This window comes from Notothenia rossii, assembly GCF_949606895.1.
Source record: "Notothenia rossii genome assembly, chromosome: 10".
NCBI lineage: Eukaryota > Metazoa > Chordata > Actinopteri > Perciformes > Nototheniidae > Notothenia > Notothenia rossii.
In genome coordinates this window covers 48,575,208-48,602,843 of record NC_136908.1, presented here as the reverse complement: position 1 = coordinate 48,602,843, position 27,636 = coordinate 48,575,208, and the positions used below count along the sequence as shown (strand labels likewise).

Below are 27,636 nucleotides of genomic sequence, written 5' to 3'. Positions count from 1 at the left end.
ATAAAGACTCTCTCTTGCACAATATGACAGCATGGTCCAGATTAGTGACACTTGAGAATATTAAAACAAGTAGAGGATAACACGATGAAGGAATTGCACAAGTTGTGAGTCACTGGTTAAAAATGACTGCTGAAGAAAATCATATGAAAAGATTAGCTGAGTCCTAAACGACACAGTAGAGGTGAGCCCTATTTTATGGACTGAATAATATTTTCCTTTGCTCTGTGCTCATTACAGTTTGAAGGTTGTATAAAAAGATGTACTGAATATTGAATAAAGAACAATTACAAACATAGCTGCAGAAGTGTTTGAAATGAATTTAATTGATTGCCAATTATAAGTATGGTTCAGCCATAAGATGGTAATGCCAACCTTTAAATGCCGCTCATTAGTTGACATTTAGTTTTATAAATTTGTATTAAGAAAAAAAACCACAAGGAGTCACAGACTGTTTTACTTTACAAAATTGCTTCTTAAAGCTGTGAAGTACTACTGCTTAAAAGGCTTTTGTATAAACTCAAAGTAAGACTGGTAGGTGGGTAAGATTAGATTACACAAATGAACAACACAGGGTGTGGATTTGACTTCTTTGAATGTGGCTGACAGAAAGGCAAGATGAAACAGAGTAATGATTAACTCCTAGGTACTGATTGCTCGGTTTGCATAATGACGATGTCTACTGTGCTGTAAATGCAAATACGAAACGACATAGCAGTACTACTCAAAGGCACAAAGAAATAATGCTTTAATCCACTCACACACATACACACACTGCTAACAATATCATTTATTTTATGAAATTATATTATTTTTACAACGTTCATTTAGTTAGGGTCTTTATATTCTCAAAGGCTCCTCTAAACAAATATTTACAAATTTCACAGTGAATTTGGTACATTTGGTTTAATATCATGACGTCTTCAAACCCTGTTAATAATAATTTTCTTACCGCAAACTCTTAAAGGAACAGCATAAATCAAAAAGTCATGTTTGTTTAAAAACCAGGAATAAGAAAATGAGATTAAGGCATGGCGACAGGTTAAGGAAATGTGGCTTCATTTCCCTCGGCAACAGTGCAATAATGCAACACTATCAAGTCTTTGGGCCTCACCGATAGTAAGCCAATAATCAAAGGTAATTCCCTTTAAATCAGTGCTCTCTACCATCTAGTTCCAAACCACTGAATCCAGACTACATCATGGTTTCAATACGGAGGAATGGGTTCACAGCAGCGAGTGACTTTGTTGTGGTAGGTACGGTTGAAGCTTTGGGGTGAGAGCTGTAAGAATGACCTTTATCCGCCCAAACAAGTGTAACCACTTAAAGAGTCTCATTGGAACGGGAATGTATGGGAGGTGTAGGGGATGGGGGGGGGGTGGTGGTCCTTAGTCCTGCCTCTGAGGCACGCAGCCTTCCATCTCCAGCACCTCGGGCCATCCCTCAAACTTGTTGGTGTCTGCACTGTTCTTTATATGCTGGGGAGGGAAACACAACACACATCGTTTGTAACGTCAACTCCAATGGCTACTGTCTCCTGATCAGACAGGCCATGACAGAAATAATGAATGATACTGCCAGCCAGCTGATGTGAAGGGGCTGTTTTAACCAGCACCACACTAATGAAAGGCCAGCAGCAGCCTCTGAGTCCCAGGTGTTCTGGGATTTCACCAGCTCTTGTGTTCTCACAGTCATTATCATATTGCCTGCAGGATGGGATGTTTCCTCCAGGTAGTTTAAACACAGGGCTGCCCTCTGATACATTGGGTTTATTAGGTGTTTTACATATTTCAATCTGTGTATTAGAGCAGTGGTTCCCAACCTGATTTGAGGCCAAATATCATATTTAGACTTTTTTTTTTTTTGACATATAATTGTAACGCAAGACCAGGTTGTCACTAAAAGCCTTGTCTCTACATTACAATAAAATATAAAAAATAATGGATTAATTAATTTGAATAACAATTCAAGTTACTAGCTATTAAAGGCATGAAAAGACACAAATGTATAATTCTTTCTTTAATAGAAATGTTTCTTCTGCCCGTAAAGTGTCCAAACCAGGCTTTTCTGGATAAGCGCATTTTTAAAACATAGTCATTGCCCATGCCGGTTTCAGTTGGATTATTTGTCACAGTTGCTCTGATCAGATCGTTCTCCTCCATTTTGTTTGTTTTTATTTACAACTTTTGAATCCACATAAACACATCGGCAAAATCCGGCTTACTTTGAGCATGTGTTTTAAACAGTTTAATCCCTTTGTGAATTGTTTCCACTTCCGCGCCGTCCTTTCATTCCTTCATACAGCGGGAATCCAAATGAATTAATCCCGAGTCCAATAACCATCAAAGTCACTCCAATAGTGCTCCTTAATTACGCTTTCATCCTCCTTTAACAAAATACTTCACATTCATCCAGTTTGTGACAGTAGTTGCAGCATTTTTGAGACTTTTGAGACTTTGAAACTGTAATTACAACATTTACAGTTGTTTCCAGACAAATGATACTGTTGTTGTTACTTTCAAAGTGCCCAGTAGATGTAACCATGTGTGGGTCATGTTACCTGCTCAAATGGACTCTTGGTCTTGATGCCTTTCCCTCCTACAAAGATCCAGTTATCACGGAATCCCAAGTTACTGACGATGGAGCTTCCCAGATCAGCAATGAGCTTCCTGGCCTCATCGTTGAGTCTACAGAACAAAGAAGACAGATATGATGTCACGGCCACATCCCAGCCGATAATAGAGACAGCTAGGCAACAAGAATCTAAACAGAATACTTACTTTGTTGCAGCATCATCGAAGGAGGCCATCATCACGATCGTCCCATCTTCAATTCCCTTCACTAGCTTAATAAGCGGAGCCACATCTGCACAAGGTTGGGAATTAAGATGGTTAATACAATGCTTTTATACAGTATATATTTGTTTTATGATTTCAAATGCACTCACCTCCACCCCACATATCAAAAAACGCTGTGTTGATAAGGTCCCCTGTTCTCCCTGTGGGGTAGAAATAGATGGGGTTGAAGCAAATGTGACATTAAACTCATAGTTATATTACGCAATCTTGGAGGTGGTTTGCTGTCTATCCTAGGTTTAGCAAATCAAATGGCTACATATTTTCGTGGCACTAGTGTTGAACTGCTGCAGTATTGATTTGCTATCAGCAGCAGTTTCCTCGAGGCATGGAACTCTGATAATGTTACCATTTATCAGGGCGATGTTGATTCCTCTCCCCACGTTGTTCTTCACTCCGCTCATTAATCTAGCATAAAACAAAGGATGACAATGAGAAGAGAACACATTTTTTGAAATATAAACGTGTGATGAAGTCATGCCTCAGAGGTACATTATTGTGTTATAAACTGTTTCAATACATGTGTATGAAGAGATATGTTCCTAGACTTGGTGCATATCAGTTTGCCATCTTTATCAAACTTTAGGTCTTAGGAACTTTTGAACACTTGATAATGGATAGTGTTTTAAAAAATGTCATAAAATACAATAGGCAGCAACTAATGAGAACTGTCATGATCATTTCATGTACTATAGTTTACGTTTGTGTTATTGTTGGTCATGTTTCGCTATTCAGAAATTAATGATTTAATCTTCAAGATATTTTCAATTTGTTTTTACAATTCCTTATTTTATGAGAACCTTTAAATCCTCACATTTGAGAAGTTCAAACCAAGCTGTTGCAAAGAAAACCACACCTAGGGCTATGTGGATAAGCTACTATGACAAGTATGCAAAGCTATGACAAGAAGTATGCAAAGGTTAACAAATTCAACTAGTGATTTGCTCTTTGTTTAATTCAATCCCACTCAAATCACAAATTCACTCATTCGTATTTTTATTTAAAGTGGTCCCTCGAGGATTCAAATTGAAATGAAAACCGTAATTGTTCTGCTAACTCAAATGTAAACTGTAAAGTGTATATTGTATTCAATGTTTACATTTTGGGAGTTTGATAGGCTGGACAAGCATAATGTACACTGCCTTTATATTGTGTATTCAATATGTATACTCTATAGATATCCTACATTACTGGTATGTATATATGTTTGTGTATTTTGTTTATCTTCTACTGCTGTTATGTATATCTTTAATATTTTCATTTACTTCTCATTGATGTGCAATGTCTCATTTATGCTTCTGTGGTGGACACATTTCCCAAATTGGGATCAATAAAGTATCTTGATGACAAATAAAACCTAGTTTAAGCATAATCCACAAACATAAGAAGTCAAATATGTGCTCCTGTGTTTGCGAAGGTTTTAAGACGTGACTTCACGTACAGTTTGTCGTCCAGGCAGATCCTGGGCCCGACCACACTGGCTGCTCCACTCGCCATCTTGAAGGCCAAGTGTCCAGCGGGACACAACTTGGACATCCCACACTTGTACTTCAGCGGCTTAATTGCTGTGAATGAAAAATAAAGTACACAACACGCACCAGGTAGCTCAGTCAGGTAACAAGTGGATCACATACACCTATACACAAACAGGTGCAGACACAGGGAGAATAAAAAGCAACGGTTTAACCTTTACTTAACCAAAGGGAATCTTTAGTATTTATACTAAAGCACTAAGCTAAGAACAAAACATTCAAATGTGCAGGGCTTCTTTTATCTGTGTGAGGCTCATTATTACCATTCCTGCATCAAGTGGTATAGAAAGAATTTAAAAAAGGAAACAAAAAAAGGAGGAACTTGTATGAGAAGTATCAGACATTAACAAACAAGCAAACAGAGGAAATAATACAAATGTCACAATACTTACATGGTTCATTCACTGGCATAGATCTCGCTGAAAAGCAAAAAAGTATATAGGTTTTTAGGAGATTATCCATCGACAGCTCAATAATGCTCATTCAAACGCAGCTCTGTATGACTACTGCCTCAATAACATATTTGGTTTGTGAAATGTAAACACAACCAAAAGGAAACACAAGGGCATATCTTAGAGAAATGACTGAAATTCCCCCTTCACAATAACTGTTAGAACAGGTTTCGTGTTTCCTTAACAACTGATAACCCTCCCACTTCATTCTTTTGTTGGAGCACCTCCAACTCTGAACGTTGTGATTTTACTACAGCGAATGTTACTCACAGATCACATTGTTCAGATTGAAGTCCATGTTAATCTCCAGCAGTTGAAAAGCCAGAAAGACAGCTAGCAGAAACGCAAATACGAGGGCCGCAATCTTCAAAATACCTGCAATAAAAAGATAGACAAATGAATCAACATTTATGAAACACCACAAAATACTTTCCATCGTGTTATACTATGGCGTATGCTGTATTTCTTAAAGGGGGATATACTTACCACCCGCCCTAACCATCTTTGGCTTCAGTCAGATGTTTACACACCAAACAACCTGTGATGAAAACATGTTACGGTTGCAACAATTAACCCTTTTAATTAGCAATCAACTCAAAATGAACACAACCATGTCAACAATATAGTTAGATAATGAGGTAATAGACATTTTTGATGAAAAAAACATATAATAACAATATGTACCATTGATGGTTTAATACCTGTTTTTTTCCAATACATAACAGGAAACTAGAAAATAATTTTTTTTAGAAAAAAAAGGGTTTATTTTCCAAAAGTTGTGATGTCTAAATGTCCTCCCCAATAGCAATAGGGTGACATTAACCAATACAATGGGATTAACATAAAATGACTTTCCTTTGGTTGCTAATAGTTTAAATAATACGATTTGCTAATGCAACAGAAAGTTAGTAGGGTATTTTGAAGTCAGTTTAGCTTCCTTGAATGAGTTATTACACTGTAGTAGGTCTTTATATTGCACTTATCTAGCCTGTATTGGCTGTATCATATTGTACATAGCGCTGAAGCGACACTTAAACATGCTAACTAGTAACTAGCATCCACTAGCATTTAACGTTAAGTGACGTTACGTTCACTGCAGTGTAACTTCCTCGTCTCTGCCTACGTTTGCTAAGTTACAACCTAAAGAACTCCAGCGGCGGGATTCTAATTGTAGTGTTATAAATCATTTTGAAGTAATACGTTGAAAAGTAATATTAGGATGAGGGTCACACCTTGCTTACCTGTACAATTGCCACGGTAACCACGAATACTCGGTGCAGTTCACGAAACCAAAGTGAGTGATTCGTGTAATGACAGCTGAGATGTTAGAGGGACAAGAGGCGGGAAGATGCTCCACTCTGTCGGAGAAATCAAAGAGCCTACAAACAGGCAGTTCTGTAGGTTCTTGTTTGATTGTTTTCTAGCTCTAAGCAGAATCTAAGAACACGATTTTAACCCTTATTTAAAAAAAATAAAACATTATATTTAAGTGAAATAAATACTAGATAATATCGATGAACCAAAACAACACTTTATCACAATTTCTCTTCCATTCAAAGCGGGTAGATGTTGTTTAAACCTTTATTCTGTTAATTTTGTTTTTCATTTTTTATTGTTAACACGTAAAAACAGTTTTTTGACAAATATACAACTGTGAAAAAAAACAGATGTATTCATTTAATGTGATAGTATTTCTTTGCATTATGGTAATATGGGAACTTATGCTAAGCAGCTTAGCCTTATTTGTTTTTTAATACTATTGTGTAAATGTGTTTGCTGCTGTGGTCAGCAGATGGCTATTTGTGAGGCTCAAGCTAAGATGTTGGTGTGATGATGTTTATTTGTGTGAAATTGTGCCTTAACGCAAACGCATGCACATTTCTTTCATTTATTTCAATTTTTTCTGACTCTCTGTAAGAGTGGGCAGGTTTTTACGAGTGAGACATCTTACTAGTAAGGGATCTTTGTTTCCTTCACCCTGACTTCCTGCTTTTTCTTCTTCTCTGTTCACTTCGAAGCATATGGGATGGCGTTACAGCGCCTCCAGTGTCCTTTGTTTGATCGACCCAGAGATTTATTGTAAATGTAAGAATCATCATGATGTATTTAACTGTAAGAAACATATAACAATAGTTTTTTTTTATATAAATGCACATTTTTAGCATTATTCATTTGTTTTCACATTAAAAGAGAAAGTAAATGGTGGTGCAAACAGAGAAGGAAATTACAATTTAAAAAAACTGCACAAATCATAAGATTAAGCAAATAAAACAGTGAAATGGCGCAAGCTCAATAAATAAAGACATTCTCATGCTTGTCCTGCAATCCTTAGAACCCTCCATGATGAGTAAAACATTATTCCAACAAAAGGCATTGTGCAGTCTTTTTCAGCTCTGCTGGAGGAATTTGAAAAGTTCATTGAATCCATATAAATGGGTCACGTGTCATTCAATAAGGTCCTGGAAAATAAGAACAACAACGTATAAATACACATGGTAAAATTACATAATCTTTCAAGTTAAAAAGCAATATATAAAAAGTTATGGAATAAGTGATAATAGCTCTTACGTCGTCTGAGTCCTGCGGGCAGACTGTGCCGTTGCTGCTGGTGGCGCTTTCAAGGTCCACAGTGATGCTGTTATCTTCATCCTGAATCCGGAGGTTGGAGAAACGATACACTGGGGAACTGTAGATGGGGACATGAAACCAGAGTGGTCAACTACCATTGGGTGCATAAAGGTGGACATGCAGATGTGTGTGTGTGGCTACCTGGTTCCTTGAACCACCCCTTTGACAGCGATAATGGCGGAGACGATAACTACCAACACGATGACTCCTGCTCCGGCACACACCAGGATCAAAACTAGCCTCTCTCGCTGGAATAAAACACAATAACTGTTATTTTCCTAAAAAAAAAAGTCAAGAACAACTGAAGGTGCGCACACACATTCGTTAGAGCAACAACTGACCGCTGTGTCAAAGTGTGTGATTGGAGACGGGGACCTGGTAGGTGGTGGTCCGAGGCTGGGTTTAACACCACAGGGTCTGATGACTGTCTGCACTGCCAGCTGGAGATTGAATCCCCCCTCACACCGATCACTCGGGACCTTACGGTACCTACAAACACAGTCAGACGTGTGTGAGCATGTAAAGGACTCCTGTTTCCTCTTTTTAAAAAGGAGAGACTGTTATTACCCAGCGGTCAGAAGCTCGTCCTCCTCTCCATTCAGACAGAGCTCCAGCGTTTTATTTCCAGCGTTCTGTCTCACACACTCTGACGTGTTCACGTGGCGATAGTAGCCGTAATCACTGTTGTGAAATACAGGGATTATTTTCTATGAAATTTGGGGTTTGAGTATGCCATGATATCTAGAATCTAAAAAAAATTGACTTAGGCCTACCATACGTAATCTTCTCTGGTGCACAGGCAGGGGCTTTGCTTCTTGCTAACCACAAAGCCTCGGCCATTTCTGCACACAGATTTCTTCTTTAGCCTCCTGTAGGTCTCTTTGACACCCAGGAGACAACCCTTTCTCTTCAAGTCTCCTTCGTCTGTAGCATGAGCCAACCACTCCTCATAGTCCTGGTCATTACCTGAAGAATCAAAGCATCATCAACAAAGAAAAGAGGGTAGTTGTATGTGACCTGGCAATACTTCAAGTGGATTTCCAAACCAGGTAACCCTTGTAATGCATATGCTACATTACTAGAAGTGTGGCCAAAATAGGCAAAAATAAGAATCTACAACCGCACCACTAGATGGAGCCACATCCTACAAACTGTTACTTTATGTCTCACAGGCTCTTAGTCATTTGACTATGGAAAGTCCCAGGTCATGGCTTGTTTAGTTTCCGTAATGAGAAACTTCTATAAGGCTCCACTTCACTGCTGACGCACCTACCCCCAGGGAGTGATATATGTGAGCAGGGGGGAGTATAGATATTGTAAAGAATGCCTTTTGACTCACACTCTCTTGTAATGAGGCTCTGAAAATCGATGGTCACGACCACCCACATCGGCTGGCCGTCCTCCTCAGGCCTGAACCCCCACACGCTGACGTTCATGGCCTTAGTCCCCGGCTCAGACGCCAGGCCTGCGAAGAAGAAGGGCTGCTCGGTGAAGTTATACGACTTCCAGCACTGTCCCTCGTCTGTGGAGAACCTGGTAACAAGAAAAAATAGCAAATGTTAGAATAATAATAATACTGGTTTCAGTGGGCATAAAGTCAAAGGATCCGCTCAGTACTTGATAGTCTTGACTTGTCCTTCACGCTTAGTCTCCACAGCCACAATGAGACCCCCAGAGTCCAATATGCTGTAGTGGTGAGGACCCTTCAGTGTCCCCCTCCAGTTATAACCCCCGTCTGAGGAGACAAACACATCAGGGTGCTGCGACGATGACAGAGAGTCACCCACAGTACCTGGAGAAGAGAGAAGATCACAAAATAATTATAACTTAAGAGTCAGAACAAGTTACCCAACATATCCAAATGTTGTCATAATTGGTAAAGAAAAGGCATTACTGTTGAATTACCATGAGCGATGACCAGGCCGATAGCAGTGGGCTCAGACAGAGCCAGCATGGGAACGATGCGGTTCCTACGACTGTGCTCTCCATGAATGTGAAGGTTGCACTGGGAAAAAACACATGTGATGGTTCAGTGACACAGACTAACCTGTACGATAGTAAGGTCAACACGTAGTGTATTGTAAGTGGGCACACCGGGTTTTACTCTTTCTCTGATTATAACATACATTCTTGACCTGATCTTCACATTCCACATTCTCAGGTTTGTTAAGCTGTCTCCACATCCCTCCTCTATTAAAGGAAATGACAGATCTTATACGGCCATCTGCAAAAAAAACACATGAAAGTAATACTTCAGTATTTTCTCAAACTGAAAAAAGTGATTAAATGGTTGTGTGACAGGTTAGCTGAAAGGCTGGCATTGTTGTACTTTTTTTATTGTCGAAAAATCCCATTATAGGACGAAAACCAGCAATGTTTACATTACAAAATAACCTTTTTCATATTTGTAAAGGCCCAAAATAGCTGTGCACTGTAGTTCTTAACAAACTTAACTCAACATAAGTAAGTATTGCATCTGTATTTTGCTTTTGGGGGAACTTTTTTCAAGTACTGGTGGAATAATAAACATTTGATGGGAGTATTTACAGTACAAAAACAATGGATTAACTTGCCCATGTTCATATTGATCAAGGAACATGTCACCCATTGTGTGCATTTGTAATAGTTTTTGGATCACAACATTAAAGGGATAATATTTTTTTTTTTTTAGTTGAGCAATTACATTAGTTTCCACACAAAAAACCCCTACCTTTGTCTAGTTTATTAGTCAGGTAGACTCCTCTCAGTGAAGTGATGTTGGTGAAGTCGCTCTTCCTGTGCCCATCAAACAGGTGGCGCTCCAGTGATTTGGAGAATAAGATACCGCGATCATCTGATGTGTACATGGTTCCAAAGAAGGTGTCTGTGGGGAAACAGCAAACCGCAGGAAGACTTTAGTAAGGCACAAGGGTCGAAGTTAGCCAGTAGCATATTTAGTTTAATGGAAATACATGGTTAAGGCAGTCCAAGCAGACGTCAGGAATTATTAAGTAGAACACTTTCAAAATGTGCCCTCTTATCAAAGGCTTCAGATTGGCTTTTTCAGCATTGTTCCGCTATATGAATGCGGTCCATTTACCATTTAACATTCGGAAATCAATGTAAAGGGTTCAACGTTTCAAATTACACTTTGCATGTTCATCTAAAGTGGTTATTTGGAAAACTACTGCTTCCCACACTTGATTTCACAACAGCAAGTAAAAAGTAGCACCACCAAACTGGCACCTGCCCAAGACAGACTTATGACGAGCCCCCAAATATGTTACGGCCTCAGCGTAAAACAGCATTTTATGACTCAGGTTGTGGCGAGCAACAAATGTTTCACATACCAAACCCAAGGGAGTCTTTCATTTTTTATTTCATTCAAACGAAATCCAACACACAGTCCCTTTGGGTCTCATAGGGTCTTGGAAATGTGAGTCAGGGGTTTTTTGGTACAACATGGTGGTTATTTGAAAACTACTGCTTACGTAACACTAGTCATTTTTAGCAATCAGCTGTAGTCTGTTAACTTTTGTTGAGGCTCAAAAAATGACATCCATAGAAAAGTTTGGTCTCATTTTAAACAGGAGATTTAACTCTTCTTTTTTTGGAGTGCACTTTTCGTAGGTCAATGTCCTTAATTAAATGTGGTGAGGTGTGTCACCTTCAAAGAGAGTAAGCACCTGGGAACAAGTAATCGCTGACACACAAACATCAGCATAATAACAACAAGTCATCATCAATCATATGTAAGGTGTGTGAAGCTCACAAACGTGTCAGCTAAAGCCATGAATGTGTGTGTGTGTGTGTGTGTGTGTGTGTGGGTGTGTGTGTGTGTGTGTGTGTGTCTGTGTGTGTGTGTGTGTGTGTGTGTGTGTGTGTGTGTGTGTGTGTGTGTGTGTGTGTGTGTGTGTGTGTGTGTGTGTGTGTGTGTGTGTGTGTGTGTGTGTGTGTGTGTGTGTGTGTGTGTTACACCCTCATCCCAGCAAAAGATAAAACACTCTACCCCATATCCCCCCTATTTATCTCAGCAGTACAAAAGTCCCTTCACCTAAACCCATACAGCACTGACTGTATGAGTACTTGCCAGGGAAGTAAATAATTAGAAATATGAGAAAGGGAACCGAAATACACGTGAATAAGAAAGCGAGCTGGGGGAGGGTTAAAGGAACACGCTGGACTTGTATGTACAAACACTCTCAGTATGATGGAATGATGTGTCAGCAACACAGAGAACTTGCAAAACCAGTCCTGCTTTTACCGTTAACATTTTCCATGACAACAAAAGGGGCTGAGAGAGCCATAAATAATGCCCTGTTTTCTTCACAACATTTGCAAATATGTGTCAAGCATGATTTTAAGCTTGTTTCATAAAAAGTATTACCTCCTGGGTTGTCCACGTGCATGAAGAGCATATCTACATCTCCGTCCAGAATGGAGTAGAACTGAAAACACACGCGTGTATATAGAGTTATAGAGCACATGCGGGTGAGAAAGTCTGTAATTGCAATGAATGAATAAACAACTTTGTGATGACTAATTTGATCTTTGCCAAAAACCTTGGCTAATCGTCGTGAGAGAGATTGTGTGTTTGTGCTGTAAACAAGGTGTGTATGTGGGTGGGTGTTTCGCCAGTGTGTTCAGTTGGTGTTGAAAAAAGGAAATGTTGCCATCAATGTTTTTACTCAAGACAAATCAACCTCAATAACTATAAAAAGCATGTGCATGTCTGAGAGTTTAAAACTTTCCAGACACCAAGGATGACTCAACGTGTGAGAGAAACATGACTAAGGTATAATTATATTACCATCTGCACATTCCCTGTGGTATGGCAGAGCATTTGTTATAATCTTTTGATACTACTGAAAAGGTCAAAAGCCAAGACTCTCAAATAATAAATGTTGTATATCAGAAGTAGCTATAGCAGAATGTTGCCTACATAAAATAGTCTTAAATTGGCAAAATGATGATTGTAATCAGGAACTATCCATACAAAGAATAAGTAAACACTAGTCTGACTAGGAATTCATAACAAGAGTTTAGATTTTGATACTCTGGGCTTCATTGATATTAAAAAAGTGAGGTAAATCAGATTGGTGATTGTGGCCATTTTTTAATATTAACATATACATATTTACGATGCTCACATATCTGTATATGTACATTCACTGGATCAGAATTTAAGTCACGCTATTTTTGTTATTTCTATTCATACTGTTAATACATTTTTATTATTATTATTATTTTTTTTTTTACTTTATTCTTAATATACCTGTGTATATTCCATGTGTAATATCTGTGTTTCTTTCTTAACTGAATTTCTCTACGGTGATCAATAAAGGTCCATCTTATCTTATGAGAATAGAAAGGAAATAAAAAAATGTTTTCCTTTAATGACTATATATATAGAGTAATTTAAAGTCTCTGACAGTATGCATAGTTTCTCACCTGCTCAGTGGAGGCTGAGGGGAGCAGCGCCCGACTGAAAGTTTCTCCTTGGTCTGATGAGAAATACATAACACGGGGAGATCTCTGGGGGGACAGAATGCATCATTGCCTTTTTATCGTATGTGATTTGGTTATATAACTAATATGCATGTACACAAGAAGATTAGTATAACCTACCGGGTCCTCCATCACAGAGAAGAAGAGAAAGGCTCCGATGTAGCCAAAACTGAAGATGTTTTCATGGATTGTGGTGAAGGTCTTCCCCAGATCTGTTGTCCTCTTCAGCACGAGATCCCCCCTCTCATCTGTCTCAACTGCGGCAACAAGAAGAAGACTTAGTGTCAGGAAATGAGACACTCAGGACTCTTATTCACAGATATTTCGCTGTGATTTCATTTAATCGAGCATTTTATTTTTAGGGAAAGGGGAAAACTACAAATCTAGAATGTTGTTTTTGATTGCTTATTACCTTTTCTTGCCTTTTTTCAATCGAATATAGAATGCATGCAGTAATCCCAGGTTCTATCTATTATGTATCTATTGTTTTTAATCATGTTTATGCTGGCGTGTTGCAGATTTTCTCTTTTCTCTGATTTGGTATTTAAGTTGTAATGTTCTAAAACATTTATGATCAGGTAAAAAAACAGGTTACATTTTATACTTTTTTTGGATTTATATTATATTCATATAACTTCTTACCTGTGTCTTCTCTACTGAAGCTTAAGAACATATCAATGCCAGCCCCCCTTATAGAAAAACAAAGTTAAAAAAGGTCACAAACATGAACAATGATGATTTAAATTCTTAGCCAGAACAAAACACATTGCATGTATAATATACTTTTTCTCAAAGGAAAACTGTAATGGTGTGACTGGCCAAACAACTTTACAAAACATGGTTCTTCTAACATCTGCTTTCTTTTAGAGCCTGTCATTTGGTGTGTGTGGTTTTGTTGCCTTTTGTTTCTCACCATGAGAAGGAATGCACTCCATCGTGCACTTTTGTCCACTTGGCACCAAAGTCCAGAGAGAGCCACAGACCGCCCTGGAAGTCAGGAAGAAACAGAGCAGTGTTTACCTTTACTTTAAATCAAATCAAATCAAATCAAGTTTTATTTATATAGCACATTTATAAACGATTTTTGGTCGAGCCAAAGTGCTGTACATATAATAAAAATAGCCTACAGTAGAGACACTTTACAGCTAATACAATAGCACAGATTGTTCAGAATATCAGTATGAGAATAAACGACACCCTCCATCCCTTTAAGGTGTGGGGAGGAATAATGCTATAATAATGCCCAGTATTTTACAAAGAGCAAGGAAGACCACCACATAAAGTCGTGTGACTAACATCAATGCTGAGGGCCACGAGGTAGTCAGGATTGAGGAAGTGGTACGTGATTCGCTGAGCCAGGTGGAAGGGAAGTTGGATGAACTTGAAGGTCGCTCCGGCGTCCGTGGAGGTAAAGATGATCCCTCCTGGGTGATCCACCACTGGTATATCTGCTGTCAGTATCACCTGTCAATCAAAACAGACATGACATGCAAAGTTGGTAGTAAGAAAGCAACATGTATGTCAGAAGAAAAATACAGTTTCACATTCTAACACTGCTTAAACCTTCCTCAGTTCACAAATATTCCAAATGTATAATGAGAAAGCAGAAAATATGTTTAAAAACATCCACATTTTGAATATAAATATTGTGTGTGGGTGTACTTTTGCGGACAGAAAAGGCTAAACTAGTGGTGGTGGTTTAGAGAAGCTGTGGCACCAGATCATCAGACAGCAGAGATGTCGTCACACTTTTTGTGAGGCAATTTCAAACACTCATGTCAACATGTCTGGTTCCCCAAACTCTAAGTTCTCACACAACGGGTTCCCTACTCTTGACTTACGGAGCTCCCAGGTCCAACACTGACTTCAAACTCCTCCCTTATGAAGGTGTGGTTGATCCGATGGGAAATGTCATGAAAGGATTTTGCATAATCCGTGCTGATGAGAAAGAAAATACAATTTGTCGTATGTTTGAGATCTGATCAAGATGGGATGTGGTGCTCATGACATTTCTTATATCGTATGAGATCCTTACTCACCTTCGGTAAAGTCGTGAGGAGCCTCCGGTCATGAAAGAATCTATAGGAGCACTAAACGTCGATAGCACCAGGGCGACCTAGGAAATGCAGCAATGTGGTTGAAATAATTGTATAAAATATATAGTAATCTAGTTTAGACAAGTATGAAGATTGTCATCATTTCAATCTGAGTAGACATTTGTCTAATTGTCTAAATATGGGCACAAAAACTGTATTTCAGACCAATTTTTGAAAGAACAACTTCAGAAATAGAATATTCAGGAATAAAGAAATTACAAACACTGCCAAACATGAGACATTCCAAACACGTCTCTGTAAAGAGTCAAGTAGACAGCACGGTATGTTGATGACAATGATCTGACCTCTGGTAGCCTGTTAGACACTCACCCCTGTACCATCGCCCACCCATGTGAGAATCACATGGGAGCCATCATCCCCGTTAAACCCTGTCTGGAAAAGAGATGAAGAGATAATCATGTAACAGCATCTCCTCTAAAGTAAAAAAAAAGAACTCATAAATTTATTAAATAATACAAAATGCCCATTTCCTGTGATGGCAAATGGAGTGAATGGGCTGAGAAACATGATAAACAAACAGTAATTTTATTATTTTAAACAGTTGCTATTTAGTATCATTATCATGCTTGGGTTTATTGTTGGTGTAATAGCTCCACTTGTTTCTTTTACAGTTTCACGTTATTGTGGTTTTTCAGAAACGTCTTAATTTAGATATTCTGAAACAATGCAAACATGTAAAAGAAGCAAGAAAAAATTATAACTTTTTGTCCTAGAAAAAGTTCATATGTGCTCTGAAATTGATTTGTCATGTCTAATTAAAGGTAGCCTATTGCAAATGTATAATGAAAATGTCTCATGCCTATGCATGCACCAAGCCTTAGCTTCATATTAATGTCAATATTTAACTCAAACACACCTCACCTCTTGCGTATTGTCATCCAGAACCCTGTGCTCGTCAGGGGTGAGCGGGGTCCGACAGGAGGTGAAAGGAGGACCGTGGAAAGGCCTGGGGGTCCCGGAGGAGCTTCTTGTGTCCCTCCTCTGGCGTGCGCGCCCTTGGCCCTGGCTCTCATCCTGCTGAGTCCGGCTGAAAGTCACCGTCTTCCCCTCGCGGCTGCTGCCTTCAGCCCCCAGGAAAAGGATGTACACCCCACCGAGGACCACCAGCCTCCAGATCATATCCGATGCGAAAATAAGTATCCCAGTGACCGAGATGCCAGCCGAAACTCGGTTATTTGTGCTGAGCTCTAACAGCTAATGGGGGTGGGACGTGCTTGGACATAAAAAGTGCTGCTTCCTCTACCAGCAGGTGTTTCTGCCCGCATACAGGTGACCTGCACGTATAGACGGATTTACATTTCAAGTGATGGAAACGCACCTTGTTGCCGTTTGCAACCTATGCAAGAAAGGAGATGTGGGAGTCAGACGAATTGTGAGATAATACGTTGGAATAGAAAAACGAATGCGTAAAAGCACAAATTGAGAAGTTCTTGCAAGTTGAAGGAGGCGTGAATGCAGCATATCAGAGAAGTTTTCTTCCTTGTAGTTGGCACCACTGAACGTTAGAGGACGCCACTTATTCGACATAACGCTCCCTGCTGACGGGGTTAGGCTTTTACGCACGACATAATATGGTTTATGATTCCTGTAGTGCGGTTTCAATATATTTCCAAAATGATGATACTTAGGTGTGTGAAGCCACTTCTCACTAAGAAATCTGAAGACACACCAAACAGTAATATGAGTTGTGCTTGGATGTAGCACAGCTGTTTTGCCACAGGCTCCTCTGGAAACCCAGCTGTGACAGTTTACTTTACACTACTAACATGGAAAATGAATAAGCTCAAAAATGTTAACATGTGGTTGAAAAAACACTGGTTGAAGTGAAAGTAGCTCATTCAAAACATTTATTGTTTACCACACCTTTTTGCTGATCATTTTAAGTAACACAAGGTTACTATTTGTTCCACATTTTAATCTAAGATTGAACATTTCTGAAATAATACATGAGATGCAATTTCAATGACGTCATGTCTTTTAATGTCGACACGCAAATGACTAGTCTCTGTTGGTGTGTGAACCTCAACACTGTAGCATCCCTGATCGTGAAACACGTTTTAAAGCAAGTTGGTACACTCCGTCACCCTCAGGACATAATAGATAATGGAGGCCTAACTGCCAAAACTCCACTGTTTTTGAATGTTTAATCAACTTAATGGAGAAACAACACTAAAAGCCTAACCCAAGGCCTTGTTTCATAATTTACACAAAATGAAGTCAGAGGTGTAGGGACTTGATCAGTGGACGTGTGCTGCACATGCCTTGTGTTTTAAAAGAAATTAGAACAAAGGGAGGCACAGGAGTTGTGTGTTGGCCTGACTGCTGCTTTACTCTTTGTGCATGGACACCGGACGCCCAGGTGTGCTGACTAATACTGCTAATGTACTAATGTAGCTTTGAGTCAACGGACAGAGGGAGTCGACTGCAACAAGCAACTGACTCATTTAAGAAGAGAGGTGATGAACATAGTTCAGCTTGAGGAGTTGTGGTAACAATTTGTTTTAAGATGCTTAACATGTTGAATGTAATGAAAGTAAAGTATTCACTTTCCTTTCACCAGCTCATGAGTATAATAGCTGGGTCTGATGAGGACAATGAGACTGAACCATACAGTCAATTAAAACACAAGTTAAAATAGGCTAAAATGTTCCAGAGGGCCAGATGTCACTGATGTTCTCATTCATATAGCATTCGTTTCGATGTCTCATAATGGGATGCGTATACCTCAGAAGCATCCGTCTCATTACTGGTGGTTGTTTGAGATAAGAATGTCTGACAGTATGGGAGTCTCCATATCCCATAGTGAGACATTGAACAAAGGCTATTAATGAGAACAGTAGCATGAGGGAGATGTCTCACCAGACAACCCTTCTTGCTGATACGAAGCGAGAAGAGGGGCTTATTTTGAATGGCGCGCACAAGCTATTTTAAGGTTGGGTGGATTCCCTAACGTGGCCATCAACATCAACAGCCAATCAAGATTGGCGTAATAATAATAATTTAATTTTTAAAGCGCCTTTCAAGAGACCCAAGGACGCTTTACAATGGGAAACAAAACAACAAAATAATAATAGTCACAAGGATACACAGGTTAGAAAAGAAAAAAAATAATAACCGGTTTGTGGGTACTGCATTTTAGCTGAGGCCAAAGGTCCGGGTGAACAGATAGTGTTTGTGTTTTTTTTTTAAAGTGTCCAGAGAGTCGGCATTTCGTGATAGCAGTGGGGAGAGCATTCCAGAGGGTGGGGGCTGCAACACTGAAAGCCCTGTTGCCAAAGGTTTTTAGCTTGGAGTGCTGGATGGAGAGCAGCCCGTTGACGGAGGACCGCAGTTGACGAGAGGGGGTGTAGGGCTGAAGGAGGTCAGAGATGTATGCAGGGGCTCGAGAGTGGAGAGATTTGTAAGTTAGCAGGAGGAGTTTGTACTGGATGCGTGACTTGACCGGGAGCCAGTGAAGGTGGATGAGGGTGGGGGTAATGTGTTGCCAGGGCTTAGTGCGGGTGAGGAGCCTGGCTGCAGAGTTCTGGACGTACTGGAGCCTGTCCAGGGCTAATGAGATTGATGCTTCTGAGGTATACACATTTTCTGTGGCTTCATCTTTTTCACAATGCACAGATTCATCTATTTGATTCATTGTTAATCATAGACTGCAGGAACAATGATCCAGACTCTACTTACAGGGCTCCTGTTGCACAATCAGCTAATGACATGGGGTAAAGACCTCTTTTTGAAAAGCCTCACATTTTTAGGGCCTGAGCACTGACGTCTGAGCCGAGGACCCATATAATCCCTATAGAATTGTTATTATTGGCGCAATACATCGCTTTTTTGTATGCCTCAACGTTTCTGGAAAGTAGATTTTTTTTCCCGACAACTTGTCAGCTCTTTGGCCATTTTTTGCACGTTTACATTTAAAGGGGGCTTTCTAAATCAGGCAGAGCTGGTGTTATGGCTGCTTTACTTGTCTACTGGAGTTCATGAACTGTCTTGAGACCAGAGATATTGCGTATTTGTTGAATCAAAACAAACAAACATGACTGGACAAGTTTTTCAACTTGATATAACTACTCTATGTTCTGCACACTTGTTCCTGCTTGTAATAAAGGCATATTTTATTGTATTCTGCCCTTTAGCCATATTGCAAGGCTCAACCTGTAGTTCCTAATCACTGCTGAAATGGTTTTATCTTTGATTGGCTACATTACAACAAACTCTAGTAGGCATTATAAGACAGTTTAATTTTGTAGTGTGTAGTCATTGCAACATTTCAAACATTTAAAAATGACTTTATTTGAAAAAAAAAAACTCTTAAATTTCACATAATAAATATACAAACTCTAATTTTTAGTGCAAATCATTGTTCAGTAGTGCCGTTACATGTATCATTGGTTGTAGAGCTGCTCTAACAAAGACAAGTGTCTAATCCAGTACACGTCCTGTAGGTTAGACATTATCATGATGTCCATACTTAGGAATGGAAGCAGGATATTTATAATCCACAGCGATTGGACAATCATTGCCACAAAAGTTCATTGTGACCTCAAGGTTCTCATTATTAGTCAATGTTTTTGGTCACAGGTTATCGTTTCCTGTTGAGGCCTGAGGAGATCTGTCTCTGTGTCTGCTGATCCGAAGAGATCTGTCTCTGTGTCTGCTGGTCTGTTGTGTAGTGATCGTCCTGGACGTACATCAGACCACCAAAGGAGTCCACGATGACATAAAAGACAGCAAGGACACTCAGAGCCGTTCCAATAAAATACAATTTAAGGACTGCTGCCACCATGGCTCCTGTTGTAAAGGCTGTCTGCAAAAGAAAAAGAATGATCAGTTTTTAGGATTATAACACTTACACTCACAACACAGTATTTGATATTATAGATTTAAGGGGATTTTAGGAGGTGTTTTAACTCTGAATAGATATATATATATATATATATATATATATATATATATATATATATATATATATATATATATATAGCACTTCGAGCGATAGAATTACTAACAAAGAACTGCTAACAGAGCACTTGTATACTAATAAAGGAATGGCTTATCTATAGCCAGTTGAGTAGCACTTGAAATTGTTGGCTCTATGAAACCTGATGTACTTATATGATTCTGTTTTCTTCAAGGTTGTGTCTTCCTGGTCGAATGTACTTATTGTGAGTCGCTTTGGATAAAAGCGTCAGCTAAATGCAATGTAATGTAATAATGTAATGTAATATAATATATTCACATTTTTCAAAAGTAGTCAATAGTCATACATATACGTTTCAGCTAATATTTTTGGATAACATCTACTACAATATGTTAATTCAATCAATGATTTTTAAGTACAGGAATTGTTAGAGGATTTGTTAGAAAGGATGTGTTTATGGAGAAAGCGTATCACACAAGGAAGCGACCACAGAAACAGGAAATAGCACATTAGGTTGAAAAGCAACTCAAAGTCGGTCTTATCAGATTTTGACAGCAGGATTGGAGTGCAGTAATTTACTGCACTCCAATCTTGCGGTCAAAAAAAGGTCTAAAAAAATGACTGCCAGTAGCCTACTATTCAATATTCGTATGTCAAATTCACACGACTCTGATTATTCTTAAAAACATCAGAGGAGTCAGTAACTCTTATTTATAAAATATCCGCCTCTGAAACAGTTGTAACAAGAGTTTTGGCAGTTTTGTTCTGCACTTTACAGTACACAAAGTCGACTAAAATCTCGAGTCACTAATCACAGCAGCATCACATCATAGCCTGATCATAGCACATGGCTGTGGAAACGAAACCATAATACAAAACAACATGTCGTAGCGAGAATTTAAATTACGATGTTGTCATTTAATTGGTACCATACTAAAACGAGACCTGCTGTTTTAGTTAGTATAAGAACTTACCAGAAGTTCGGCTGATTTAAAATGTGGTGTTTTATTTTTCCTTCTCTTTTGGTAGGATGAATAAACAGCAACAAACAGCGAAGCATCAGAGAGACCCGCTGAATAATGTCGGTAAAAAAAATTATATTGTTTCCTTCTTCATACGCCGATAAACTCCTCATCCAACGGCAGTTGAATTCCTACTGCTGCTATCGGCCGCCTCTATGCTGTGTATCAGGCACTGAGGTATCATGACCTCACCATTAAGTAGCAGCATTTCCTGAATGTCACACTAAAGACCGGTGGGAGTTCCCCTAAGGTTGGTCAAGCCCATTTCAATCTTTAATGGAGCTATCAGAGGTTTCATCGTTTTATTTTGTCATTTTAGTTTACACAAACCTGACACAGCATACTGAATTATATGTATTAATGCATGTTAATCAGAGGTGGGATAAGTAGGCTACTTATATTTTCGAGTAAAAGTACCAGAGTGCAGGATATTCTGTTAAATCCTGCATTCAAAATGTTACTCAAGTAGAAGTACAAAAGTATCAGCATCAAAATATACTTAATAAAGTACCAAAAGTAAAAGTACTCATTATGAAAATGTTAATATGTTTTGCCCTTCAGAAAGCCTGAGTCTGCTACTACTCCACAAAATGTCATAACACTCTATTGTATCTGGGGGTGGGATAATAACGCAAAAGTTGTAACATCCTTTTGTGACCTCTGGAAGAAGCTGCACAAAGGTCAGGGGGTCACCTTTGTCAGTAGGATGTATACTCTTGGGACAATAAATGTTTATAAAAATCCACTAAAAAGCGTAGTTGTTGAAATGGAATCTCATGATAGTAATATCTTTGAATACACTCAAATAGAAATACTTTTCCATGGCTCTTCGTCCCACTGGTAAGAGGATGGAGCCATTGGTCTCTCATGAAATCTACCTCGTGTTTTTACATCCTCATTTTGTATCCAGTCATAAGATTGTATCTCATTTGATTAAGGTTAATCAAGGTTAATATTTCTGGACAAATTAAGTATTGAGCAATATGTTTGACGCACTAACCGTAGAAATTGTCTCAGTGACTCACAGCTGAAGGGTGATTGAGCATGAGGTTTACTCATGTTTCATTTTGGTCACGCACATACCTGGATGAGTTCGCTCAGACCTGTTCCTTCACCAGGATCCACTCTTTGTTAACCTGTCAGGACAATACCTTTTGAAGGGAAAATAAAGTCTAGGGATTTCCAGTTTGTAAACATGCCAGAGCGGAATTTCCAGAAAATTCCCCAATGAGCAGAGCAAAATGGCAGTGCTGTTCTATCCGTCATGACTTCACTTCCCCTGAGGCTCAGCACAGTTTCTGACGAGTCTCCAGTTAAGGTTGCAACCAGTTGCCAAGAGATCACTGGAAGGATAATAGCACAGATTTAGAACTAACTCATAAATCAACACTATACCTTTGATATAAGACCTTATGACTAATTACCACCTTACACTTTCTTGTACCCGTGGCACATTCCAAACTTTCAATGCAACATTCCTAGAAGTATGAGTCAAAATAGCTGAGAATTCTGCAATATTTGACTGAATCGTGGCTGTTAAGTTGGAAATGACTATCAATGTATTTCCTCTGCGCGTTGCTTTATCCTTTTTCTCCATTTTGGATCATTTCCAGAAAATCATGTCTTGTGAATTTCCTGTTTAAAAAAGAATTGGAGTTGTGTAAGGAGCTTTTAGCGTCTGGACCTACTTAGTTTTCACTGCCAGAAATTGACAGGCAGCCAAAAGTTCAGACTGTTCCCACACAAACATTAACTCCTTTTGTATCTCATTTCACTGCCTTGCTTTTAAGGAGCTCACTCTGAATGAGAAACAACGGTATCCATTTGAATAAATAAGATACTACCGCTAGACAAAAGTTGGCAGTGTTTCAAATAGGCAAACAATTGAAAGGATACAAATCACTAGACTATGAATCACTGTTTTGACACCATTTGACACAGTGTCCATCCAATTGTTTTGAGTTGATCATTAAAATTGAAGAATTTAGCACTTTGTGGTGATTTAAATTAAATAGTTAACAAAAAATGCAATATATTTATGTGGTAGTCACTTATAGTATTTCAAAGTTGCTGTCCAAGGATAAGAAATAGATCTGGGTTAATGTTCAGCAAGTTGACAAATACATCAGTATACAGTAAATCTGTGCAGAACAAGTCTACATCTGCACCTAAAGAAATCCCTTAATCAGGAAATGATAACCGTGTTTTGGGCAATAAGACATTGCATCCACTAGATGTCAGTGTGTGACAGTTAAAATCTCAGATCACAGGTTTCAGGCAGAATAGCCAGAGCACATGTGTTGATCCAGTAAGCCATGAGAGTGTGCCAGTGAGCTATCATGGACAATACAAGGACCCTGAAACTGCAGCAGCTAAATGGAAAAAAAAAAGTGTTCACATGTTCACTTAAACATTATTTAAGGATGCATTCAATTTTAGACTGTCAGTTTGTGGGTTATGGGGGCACTTAAATAGAACAGCCATCACAAAGGAAAGAGTATGAACAGCCTATTTTCTTGAGACCCATTAACTTGTGCAGCATGATGTTGGAAATCTTCTATCAGGAGAGGAAGTAATCTGCTAGGGTTGCAGCATTGGAGCTGGTGACACCAGCAGACTCAATAATATATTTAAGAAGGCTGGTTCTTGTAATTGGCTGCAAACCAGACACCAGACAAGAAGTTGTGGAGGAGAGGATTGTGTAAAACATTGAAACTGCGACAAGCTGTCTTTTAGAACAGCCCAAATACATTTTTAAGACTTTATTTACGCTAGTTTACATATTTCTACCTTACATATATTGTATTTAATCAAACTCTCTCACATGCTAGAGTACTTGATGTTCTCTCTCTGTAAATAAGGCTGCCATGCAGTCTTTTGTGTGCTTTGTACCTAATGGTGAATACAGGGAAGCCCATACGTTCACCGAGATAGGTGGCGATGGACCAACTGCACATTTTTGCCCGGGGGGGTTTTTGTAGCTCAGGCTGCCCTTTATAGTTTCTCTGACTTTACATAGCTCTCACCACAGCCACAGATTACATTATATAACTGATCTCTTCAGGCTTTACATGACGAGTGAACTAATCTTGATGTGTTAGATCAAGTTTGACTTAAATACTGTTATTCTGTCTCCTGCACAGCTCATAGTTACTTCTCTTACTCTCTACATCGCCCACAACAAGCTTTCAGGACATTATACCTGTATTTTAATTCATTACATAATAGAAAGGGGTTTTAGTCACTTAGCTGTATTTCTAGCTGATTACTCATAGACGCCTCTGCTTTATTAGAGTTTGACGTGAAATTGATTTCAAGTCTACTGTAGTTTTAGATCATCTGACCTGAGGTTTCTGCAGGGGTCATTCACAATTAAGGATTGCTCCTTTGTTGGCAATGGTTACCCATGTGTTCAATCGCATGACTCTGATTTGTCGCAGCCAATGACTATCCACACTGCACATGACATTTATTATGATACATTGAATTGAATGAGTGGAAGAACTGTGCACCACCTGACGACATGCATATAAGAAATGAGTGTGCTCCCATCCCTTTGAGTTCATGAGACACTAAGCATGTAATGCCATTGATAACGTGATTTTAAGGTACAACAGCAGCAATTGTCCACCCTCGGAGCAGGAGTTTGTCTATCCGTCTGTGCTATATAGGCTACTTTAGAGTGTCTCCATCTTAGTAAATCCTGATCTGTTATCTGCATTGTGTTGGTGAGGGGTTTCCGTTAGCATGTGTTCAAGATAGTTCTAAGTGGGGGAAGTGGGGAACCTCAGAGGGCTGGCCTAAGAGGATTTTCCATCTTAACGTACCAACTGTCACAAACAGTCTGTCACCTGGAGGTGATCCCTTTAAGCAGGGTTACAGACACCTCTGTGAATGTGGAGGGGAATCCTTTCCATTAGCTAAACTGTGGACAAGTTGCACAAAAGAAACATGAATTTTGAATAAGTAAATACATTTATTATATATTCCCTACTGTTTGTACATCCCACAAAGGCAGACGTTAACATTCATGACTGATGTTAGAAAGAAACCATTGACATGGGTGCAACAGGGTGGTGCTGGAAGAAAAAACATGGGTGTACTCTTTTGATTATGTAACACTGACACGTTGGTGCAAGCTTCACTTAGCAGCGTCAAGGTACATTGTATTAGCATGTGGGGCTAACCTCGGCCTCTGTGGTGGTTTTTACATAAGCTCATTGTAAAGCCTCAGTTTCACTCAGCAATGGATTGGACACCCCCGTTTTCTGTGAGGTCTGCACAAAGTGTATAATTTAAGAGTGGTACCTAAAAAACTCTTCCCAAATAATTGCAGAAATGCTAGGTTTGCTGCATGTATTTGGTTTAATGGAGCCCACTCAGATGGATAAAAATAACCCACCACAGTAATGGTCTTGCTGTGAAAATGTGCTGCTCTCTTCGCAGAGCTCATCTCCGCTCCTGTTCATTTTAATTCTGAAATCCTCTTTGTGAAAGTGACGTGGTGCCACCAATAGAAAGCAGGATTAACCCATAGAGAGGGAGCAAGACATAGAGCTTCATGGAGCACTCAGTAGCACTCAACTTGTAGAGAAGCGCTCAGGGCAATAGTGGCTTTATCCTGCGTGTACACACTGTGCAGGGTGCATATACCCTTTCCATTATACCCTCTGCCTTCATGAAAGAAAAACTCCTTCAAGATTTCAAAGACATTAGCCTCTCCACAACAACGCTCTGCTGCTGGCATCATTTCCACGGTGACACCCTCTCAGTGGGAGAATCTCCTAGGTGACGCCCTCTACTGACACGCCTAGAGGTGGCTGGTGTCTTTTTTAGGCAGGTGCATCCTGAGCACGGGCAGACGGAGGAGCCTGACTGGTCTTTTTTCCGTTTTGCTCTGTGTGGGAACACCTCTTAAGCTCCATATCTGTTCTTGAAAGTAAATAGAGCAAACACTAGAATTCAGATAAGGATATTTAGAAAAAAAGTGGGCATTTTCCAAATTGTACCTGCTTCTTTTGAGCCAAACTAAGAAGTTCATATGAATTCAAACTGTTTTGACACAGATGTAACCTTCAGCTGTTGGATATTTGTACTGAAATTCTGTTGAAGAGCAAGCAAACGGTGGCACTGGATTCAGAGACTGACCTTGGACGGACAATGGAGGGGTATGGTCATGAGCACTTTGGTGCAGATGCAGCGAAGGAGAGCCAGAAGGATTATCGGAGAATTGTTGGAGAAACTCAGCCCCCATGTGCCGACGTTTCACCCCGGGGATGTGAAGTCTTTGTCCGGCAAACCTCACATGGACATGGGCATGAAACTGCAGCCCAGAGATACAGTGCCACACGCATCCAGGCAGGACTAGGCCCAGAGAGGTGAGTCTCTGAGAAGGTTTATGTAGCTTGAGCCCCCTTTGGGTGCATCTAAAACAATATAAAAGGTTTAAATATACCTGTTTGTTTTTATTGTAAACACAGTTTTGATTGCAAATGTGCCTGCTGCAGGATTCATTTATTGCCAGGAAGAGTAGGAGCTCGTAAACACATTTATAAAAGGTCCAACTCTTTTTAGATTTTACAGCTAAAAGGATTAGTCTTGATTTTATGAAAATGTAAGTGCAAAAGCAAAACTTGAAATGAAAAAAAAGTGCTAAAGTAATAACAGCCCTCATTACAATATGTGAAATAAAAAGACAATGATCGTTTAGCTTTTGTGATTCACTTTCACTGGCTGTGCCTTCATAATGCTGCACATGTAAATGACTGGCATGCCATCGGGTCAGTTTACATGTCCGCACACACTTGCATTTAGATCAGTTTGCAAATGCGCTTGAAGTTAAACTCCTTGTTTATGATGACACTCATGTTTTAGTTGTTTGTAGGCCTTAATACTTCTTTTTAATTAGTAGCAATTGCTAAACAGAAGAAAATGTCGTCCGTTGCTATTTTTAACTGCCCTTTGTGACAATTCTGTGATGCAACAAAAAGACAGGAGTTGGCAGCATGCTGCAGAGAGGAAAGATTGAATCAACTACTCAGAATAACTACAGTGCATAAAAGGAACCACTGACCCATATCTGCAATGACCCACATTTAATTTGAAACAACATGGAGTGGGAAACAGTTCCCCTGAGTCACCTTGGCAGACAAATCCAACAACCTTAATACAACAAGAGAACTGTGCAGCATATTAGGTTACGGGAAAGACCACGTGGTTCTCTATTGCATTCAATAATTGAAATGTAATCAGTGAAACTTCCCTTCAAGAAATAATCCTCAAACAAGAAAGGCCAGTAGTACAAGAGTTACGTAATGGGCTGTTTCAGTTAAGCGAGCCCTAATAAATGAAAGAGGTGATAACAAGTTATTTGCTTTCATATTTGGCAGCTGTTGCGCATAAAGCTTTATTAATAATGAAACATGTTACTCTGCTCCGTGAAGCTGCAGCAGAGGTGATACAAAGATAACGACAGCCATATCTTTAGTTGTGAGAAAGTAATCATGATTTTCTGTCAGCGGCTCATCCCAACCATTTATGTGGCTGACAAATGGATGACAAGCTGCATGCTGGCATTCAGTCAAGCAATGAGCAGTAGCTGGAAGAGACAATGCTTTTTATCTATATG

At 39.3% G+C, this 27,636-nt stretch overlaps 2 protein-coding genes and 1 long non-coding RNA gene across 4 annotated transcripts; all 3 read right to left on the bottom strand.

Annotated features, from left to right (window-relative positions):
• Positions 1-721: 721 nt before the first annotated feature.
• Positions 722-6,176, bottom strand: fam3c (FAM3 metabolism regulating signaling molecule C). 2 transcript variants are annotated; one of them, XM_079653144.1, is made up of 10 exons: positions 6,078-6,176; positions 5,323-5,374; positions 5,107-5,211; positions 4,777-4,803; positions 4,294-4,417; positions 3,202-3,260; positions 2,945-2,995; positions 2,778-2,862; positions 2,558-2,684; positions 722-1,475 (listed from the first exon to the last, which is right to left on the bottom strand). In XM_079653144.1, exons 2-10 carry the CDS (start codon positions 5,336-5,338, stop codon positions 1,386-1,388), a joined length of 684 nt encoding a protein of 227 aa, XP_079509270.1. In that variant the 5' UTR covers positions 5,339-5,374; positions 6,078-6,176; the 3' UTR covers positions 722-1,385. The 2 variants fall into 2 exon arrangements, with proteins under 2 accessions (XP_079509270.1, XP_079509271.1); XM_079653145.1 differs by having other exon boundaries at positions 6,069-6,154.
• A 227-nt stretch (positions 6,177-6,403) lies between these two features.
• LOC307021223 (sortilin) lies at positions 6,404-16,423 on the bottom strand. Its single transcript, XM_079653143.1, has 21 exons — positions 15,930-16,423; positions 15,378-15,440; positions 14,991-15,067; positions 14,793-14,889; positions 14,248-14,415; positions 13,865-13,938; positions 13,594-13,640; positions 13,072-13,208; positions 12,895-12,978; positions 11,831-11,891; positions 10,175-10,327; positions 9,591-9,688; positions 9,370-9,469; positions 9,082-9,256; positions 8,804-8,997; positions 8,238-8,430; positions 8,032-8,145; positions 7,806-7,953; positions 7,606-7,712; positions 7,405-7,522; positions 6,404-7,295 (listed from the first exon to the last, which is right to left on the bottom strand). The coding sequence occupies exons 1-21, from the start codon at positions 16,185-16,187 to the stop codon at positions 7,281-7,283; spliced, it is 2,481 nt and encodes an 826-aa protein (XP_079509269.1). The 5' UTR covers positions 16,188-16,423; the 3' UTR covers positions 6,404-7,280.
• A 2,864-nt stretch (positions 16,424-19,287) lies between these two features.
• LOC307022432 lies at positions 19,288-21,216 on the bottom strand. The gene is made up of 2 exons (XR_013803391.1): positions 20,961-21,216; positions 19,288-19,872 (listed from the first exon to the last, which is right to left on the bottom strand). It is a non-coding gene; the product is annotated as an uncharacterized lncRNA (long non-coding RNA).
• Positions 21,217-27,636: the final 6,420 nt, after the last annotated feature.

Excerpts from the sequence above, each read along its gene's own strand:
- fam3c (XM_079653144.1), bottom strand. Across the intron at positions 4,804-5,106 it reads CAATCTGAACAATGTGATCT|CGAGATCTATGCCAGTGAAT; the intron begins GTGAGTAACATT and ends TTTGCTTTTCAG. Across the intron at positions 3,261-4,293 it reads ATCTGCCTGGACGACAAACT|ATTAATGAGCGGAGTGAAGA; the intron begins GTACGTGAAGTC and ends GTTTTATGCTAG.
- LOC307021223 (XM_079653143.1), bottom strand. The coding sequence starts at position 16,187 with ATGATCTGGAGGCTGGTGGTCCTCGGTGGGGTGTACATCCTTTTCCTG. Across the intron at positions 15,068-15,377 it reads GGGTGGGCGATGGTACAGGG|GTCGCCCTGGTGCTATCGAC; the intron begins GTGAGTGTCTAA and ends TGCATTTCCTAG. Across the intron at positions 13,641-13,864 it reads GGAGTGCATTCCTTCTCATG|GGGGGCTGGCATTGATATGT; the intron begins GTGAGAAACAAA and ends TTTTTCTATAAG.